The 6,544-nt window shown below is 48.1% G+C and overlaps 1 protein-coding gene across 1 annotated transcript; it reads left to right on the top strand.

The window, feature by feature from the left end:
• Positions 1-3,691: 3,691 nt before the first annotated feature.
• LOC140070563 (uncharacterized) lies at positions 3,692-6,305 on the top strand. The gene is made up of 2 exons (XM_072117212.1): positions 3,692-5,805; positions 6,072-6,305. Exons 1-2 carry the CDS (start codon positions 3,692-3,694, stop codon positions 6,160-6,162), a joined length of 2,205 nt encoding a protein of 734 aa, XP_071973313.1. The 3' UTR covers positions 6,163-6,305.
• The last annotated feature ends 239 nt before the right edge of the window (positions 6,306-6,544 follow it).

Below are 6,544 nucleotides of genomic sequence, written 5' to 3'. Positions count from 1 at the left end.
CCTTACTTTACAATTTTACACAGTGTTATTGCTGTTTTAGCTCCTATCACTCTAGTCTTCTCAGTGTAAAATTAGGTGCCTTGGCTTATACTCGGGTCAGCTTATACTCTAGTAAATATGGTAAGTCATGACAGAACGCATCAGTGTTTTTGGGTTTGGTCCATTTTCACACGTGGCGCATTTCACGCAATGCATGCATTTTCAAATGCATCACAACAGCTGAGAAGATGAGATTTGTCAATGTTAATGTTGACGGCGATGTTATAAGGAAAATCTCCTCTTCTCATCTGTTGTGATGCGTTTGTAAACACATGCATTAACGCCATGTGTGAATGCAGCCTTGGGGTTGCCATTGCAGACAAAACAGCACCCACCGGGGCGAGCCGTGGCCTGATCGCATCAGCGTTTCTATGGAAACGCCTGTGATCGGGAACGAGACGCCGGTGTTTTTCATTTAATTAACGCAAAACACTGGTGACTCGTTCCCGATTGCAGGTGTTTCCATAGAAACGCCGATACGATCAGGCCGCGGCCCGCCCCGGTGGGTGCGGCTTTGTTTGCGTTTGCGAACGCAGACAAAGGGGCATGTCTGACATCACCCTTAGTAAGCCTTTTCAGGTGTTTTGGGTTAATTATTGCAATTTTTGCAACGTGTGGCAGTTTTCTGGTGTACTTTAGACATTCTTTTAGGTGCAAACTAAGAAGTCCCTGCACCACACTTTGTCGCACGTGACTGTTTTGTGGCGCCGCTGCACTATTCTTCACATTACATGTTAAATCTGGCACACGGTCCTACTGAACACCAGAACACCCCCTTCAGTGCAGACATTTGTGTAAAGTCAGAAATGTGTTGCACACCCTATGTTAAAATTACACCAAAAAAAAGTGGTGCACTCTGTCAGGGCAGTGCACCGGAAAAAAGTTGATTCATAAAGAACGTGCGCGACAAATCCTGAATTTGGCTCACTCTGCTCACAGGCAAACTACACATTGGGGCAGATTTACTTACCCTGTCCATTGGCGATCCAGCGGCGCGTTCTCTGTGGTGGATTTGGGTCCGGCTGGGATTCACTAAGGTACTTCCCGACGTCCACCAGGTGGCGCTGCTGCGCTGATGTTCCTCGAGGCCCGCCGGAATGCACTGAAGTTCACCGGCCTATTCCTAGTGAAGGTAAGCGCGAGTCCCGCAACACTTTTTAATTTTTTTTTTTAAATGTGGCGGTTAAATGCCAGTGCCCATGCGCCACAATCCGAACGCGTGCGCCAAAAACCCGGGGCAATACAGGGAAAATCGATGCAAATCGGAAATATTCGGGAAACACGTAGGGAAAACGTGAATCTGGCCCTTAGTAAATGACCCCCATAGTGCAGTTTGCACTGTTCTTAGTAAATGTGCACCATTGTATGTATTTATAGAGTCTGTGTGAGCAATCTATGAAGTGTGTGTGTTTGTATCCAGTATGAGAGATTAATAAATAGATATGTAGTGTATACAATGGGTATGTGTGTGTAAGTATATACAGGCAGGGTTACGTACAAGATAGGTTCCATAGGTTTGTGGAACCTTAAGTGGAATTAGTATGTCAAAACTGTATATTTCCAAAACGTCCTCCATGACGGCCCACTTGGAGGATGCCCCTTGACCTCTGTAGGGACAGGAAGCAGAGAGGTTAAAAGCCTCCCCCCCGCATCCTCCCGCCAGTGTCTTCCTGTCCCTACAGAGGGCAGGTAGAGAGGGTCTCTCTCTCCTCCAAGTGGGGGGGGAGGGACGTTTTGTTCCTATACAAGAGAGCACTTACCTGGGGTTACGCCGGCCTATTGCAGGTCGTAGTTCCCCTCCGGATCGGGGCCACGGCTGGACTCTTCCCCGGGGGTTCCTCCCTGGCTCTAGGTGGATCCGGATCTTCCGTCTTCACCCGCGGCCGAGCAGGGCTTACGCGAGGACGCGTGGCGCCTGGGGGAACCTCCGTTCCCAGGCGTCCTTTGCGCTCCGTGACGACTTCCGGTCGCGACCGGAAGTAGGCCGAATCGTCACGGAGGACTGCTGTACCGCTGTACCGACACCTGCATGGGGGATGGGCTCCCCGATAAGGTATTTAACGAGGTGGGTTGCTAGTTTTGGCGTTCACTCGTAGTGTTACAGTGTACTGTGGTTGTGCCGTCCCAGACTTCCTTACTATGGCTGATGAGGCAGACTTGGGCCTACTCCACCCTTCTGGTCACGTAAGTGGTGCTGTATGGTATGGTCTTATGGTATCTATGATACATATTGAGCCCCAAGTTAGTTAAATTTCCTCACCTTTCCCCCTTAGGATAAAGAACAAGGGTCTAAGGGGAAAGGCAAAGAGGACAGACCTGAGAGGTCTGAGAAATCCAGCAAGTCCGACCGTTCTATCAAGAGTAGGACCCCTGCTAGGAAATGTAATATGTGCCTCCAGGTTTTGCCCGAATCATATGTAAAACCTATATGCAGACCATGTATTGATGAATTTATGCGGTCTGAAAAGTTTCTTTCATGGATGAGTTAAAATCCTTTATTGAAGATAAAGTGACAGCATCTGTGGCGTCAGCTACACAAAAAGATCCGCCTCCTAAAAAACCTAGACTGGCGGACATCTCTTCATCAGATGAAGAAATCTATGATTCAGAGGGTCCGTCTTGTTCCCTGGCAGATACTGAAGAGCAAGATTCCCAGGACTTCAGTCAGAGATTGGATTCTCGTCACCTGTTCCAGATAGATGATCTGGATAACCTCTTGAAAGCAATCCGCGAAACTTTGAATATCGAAGAAGAAGTTCCCTGTATGTCTCGGGAGGACGAGTTGTTCGGGGGCCTAAGGGCTAAAAAACAACGTGTTTTTCCGGTTAACGAAACCTTGAAAGGGTTGATTACAGAGGAATGGAAAGACCCAGAGAAGAAGATCCTAACCTCTAAGAGCTTTAAGAGACGCCTCGTCTTTGATCAAGAGGTCTCTAAAGTTTGGGACTCTGTTCCGAAAGTAGATGTACAGGTGACAAAGGTGGTCAAAAAAACAGACCTTCCCTTCGAGGACTCCGCTCAGCTTAGGGATCCTATGGACCGAAAATCTGACGCGCTTCTTAAAAAAGCCTGGGAGACGTCGATGCTTAGCTTAAAATCTAACATATCAGCTACATCAGTTGCAAGGACCCTCTACTTCTGGCTGAACGAGCTGGAATCACATATTAGAGAAGGTACCCCCAGAGCATCCTTACTGGACAGCATTCCGCTCCTAAGATCCGCCACGGCATTCTTAGCAGATGCCTCCGCCGAGGGCGTCCGCTTTGCTGCAAAGGAAGGTGCATTAACAAACGCAGCAAGAAGAGCCTTATGGCTGAAACAGTGGGGCGGCGATATACGATCAAAATCAAAACTCTGCAGCATCCCGTTCACAGGAGATTTCGTTTTCGGTCCTGAATTAGATAACATCCTAGAAAAAGCCTCTGATAAGAAGAAGGGGTTTCCAGAAAACAAGACATCCTCCAGGAAACCTTCCTTTCGCCCCTTCAAGAACCCTAAAGATTCCTTTCGTGGGAAAGGTAAACAGGGGCGCTGGAGCTACCCTAAGGGAGGCAGAGGTAGGGGGTTTCTGTTCTCCAATCCTCCAGACAACTCGGGGGGAAAGAAGCAATGACGCCAGAGTGGGGGGGCGTCTTCTACAGTTCATCACTCAATGGACAAATATCACCTCAAATCCTTGGGTCTTGAACATCATCAGTTCCGGTTACAAAATAGAATTCAGTACCTACCCCCCCTCAAGATTTGTCTCGCCTTCATCCTATACTTCTCCTTCTACCCATTTTCTTATTTGGCAGGAGGTATCATCCCTCATTCAATCCGGAGTGGTGATTCCAGTTCCGCAGGACCAAGAAAAGTCGGGCTTCTACTCTCCACTATTCCTGGTCAAGAAACCAAACGGGTCGAACAGGCTGATTATAAATCTGAAATCCCTAAACAACTTCATCACTTACAGGAGATTTCATATGGAATCGGTAAGATCCGCTACTCAGCTTATATATACCGACCACTATATGTGCACGATAGACCTTCGGGACGCCTACTACCACATTCCTATTCACCACTCCTCTCAAAAGTTCCTCAGATTTTCAGTCTTTTCTCCAGAGGGTTCTATCCTCCACTTTCAATTCCGGGCTCTACCCTTTGGTATTTCTTCAGCTCCGAGAGTTTTTACAAAAGTCATGGTGGAGGTTGTTGCTTTCCTGAGGCTACAGAGGGTGTCTATTGTACCATATTTAGACGACCTTCTGATTATAGGGAAGAACAGATCAGATCTTATCACAGCAAGAGATTTTACCATGAGAAAACTCTCAGATCTGGGGTGGATAATCAACCTCCAAAAATCCGATCTGTCTCCCTCTACTCACAAGAAGTTCCTAGGGGTAATGTTGAACTCTACTCTCATGATGTCCTTTCTCCCTCAGGAAAAAGCCGACGGGTTAAGACTCCAGATTCGCTCATTCAGGAGGAAGACCTCCATTACAATCAGAGGAGCAATGAAAATCCTGGGTCTCCTCACGGCCTGCATTTCATCCGTAGCTTGGAGCCAGAGCCATTGTCGCACTCTGCAAAGCTGGATTCTCCGTTCTTGGAACCGGAGAACCTCGGGATTGGACAGGAAAATCATCATTCCATCCTCGGTAAAAAGAGATCTGCAATGGTGGTTGGAAACAAAACATCTGGAGAAAGGGGTTGCCTGGCACTGCCTTCCGTGTCTGACCATCACGACCGATGCAAGCAGCCTAGGCTGGGGAGCAGTCTTCCCTTCGCATTACGCCCAGGGACCCTGGACCCCGTCACTTGCAAAGAAACCTTCAAACTATCGGGAACTACGAGCCGTCTGGGAAGCCTTAAGGTCCAACCCTCTTCTAGTGAAGAATCAACATGTCCATATCCTAACAGACAACACCACGGCGGTGTCTTATCTAAGGCGACAAGGAGGTACGAGGTCAATAGCCCTTTCCTCCCTGACTCGCACCATCTTTTTCTGGGCAGAAGAAAACCTACTATCTCTTTCCGCAACTCACCTAAGAGGAGTTTTGAATACGGAGGCAGACTTCCTCAGCAGGAGAGTGATTTCTCCCAACGAATGGTGCTTAAATCAGGAAATCTTCAGCCAGTTGACAGAGCTCTGGGGCACTCCGCAAGTCGACTTATTCGCCACAAGGGAGAATTCAATGTGTCATCTATACTTCTCTCTGGAGGCAAGGGAGCCGAAGGATCGACTAGACGCCTTCAGTCATCCTTGGACCGAACCTCTCTCCTACGCCTTTCCCCCTATTCCCTTGGTCGCAAGGGTCCTCAGGAAGATCCTTATGGACCAGGCAAGGGTAATACTCATCTGCCCGAACTGGCCAAAAAAGGGCTGGTACCCTTTGCTGACATCCCTGGCCATCCAACAACCAGTGATATTGCCTCCAAGGAAGGATCTTCTACGTCAGGGTCCTATCTTCCATCCAGACCCGGAGAAGCTACAATTGGCGGCGTGGATCCTGAGTCCGATTTTTTAAGATCACAGGGCCTCTCCAGAGCGGTGGTAACCACACTCAAGGCAAGTAGGAAAAAAGTTACTTTTAACATATATCACAAAATTTGGAAGAAATTTGTGTCTTTCTGTGGGGATAATCCTCCATCTCAACTCAACCCAAATATTTTCCAGATCCTGGACTTTCTTCAGAAGGGCCTGGAATTGGGCCTATCCACTAGCACCTTGAAGGTGCAGGTCTCGGCCCTGGGAGCCTTTTTCGATTTCCCCTTAGCGGACCACAGGTGGGTCAAGCGTTTTATATCGGCCTCCTCCAGAATCAGACCTCAGGTTCTCAGGAGGACCCCTACGTGGGATCTCACCCTAGTGTTAGACGCTCTTTCCAGACCTCCTTTCAAACCTCTGGAGAGTTCTAACATTAAAAATTTAACGCTAAAAACTACTCTACTGATTGCTGTTACCACAGCCAAGAGGTTGGGGGAGCTCCAGGCTATTTCCATCAGGGAACCCTATATGCGCATTCTTCCTGACTGTATTATTCTTACTCTAGACCCCGGGTTCGTTCCCAAAGTGGTATCAGATTTCCACCGGAACCAGGAGATTACCCTCCCGTCCTTCTACGAAAATCCTTCTTCGAATGACGAAGCCTCATGGCATCTTCTAGACGTAAGAAGGGTTGTACTAGCTTATCTGCAGGCTACAGAACCCTGGCGCATTGATCATAACTTATTTATTCAATTCCAGGGGAAAAATAAGGGGAGAAAAGCTTCCAAGATCTCAATAGCAAGATGGCTTAAGTCGGCCATTTCCACATGCTATACCTTACAAGGGAAGGAAGTTCCTTCTAATCTAAAGGCTCATTCCACCAGGGCTATGTCAGCCTCCTGGGCCGAAAGAAGAGGCGCATCACTTGAGCAGATCTGCAAAGCGGCCACCTGGGCGTCAACATCTACATTCATTAAACACTATCGTCTGGATTTACCAAGTTCACAGGACCTCTCCTTCGGAAGGAAGGTTCTACAG

This window comes from Engystomops pustulosus, chromosome 7, assembly GCF_040894005.1.
Source record: "Engystomops pustulosus chromosome 7, aEngPut4.maternal, whole genome shotgun sequence".
In the NCBI taxonomy this organism is placed as follows: Eukaryota; Metazoa; Chordata; class Amphibia; order Anura; family Leptodactylidae; genus Engystomops; species Engystomops pustulosus.
The sequence above is the reverse complement of the archived record's forward strand: the minus strand, read 5'-3'. Positions and strand labels throughout refer to the sequence as shown.

Coding starts and splice junctions, on each gene's coding strand:
- LOC140070563 (XM_072117212.1), top strand. CDS start 3,692: ATGGACAAATATCACCTCAAATCCTTGGGTCTTGAACATCATCAGTTC. Junction 5,806..6,071: donor TTCCCCTTAGCGGACCACAG/GTGGGTCAAGCG, acceptor TTCTTACTCTAG/ACCCCGGGTTCGTTCCCAAA.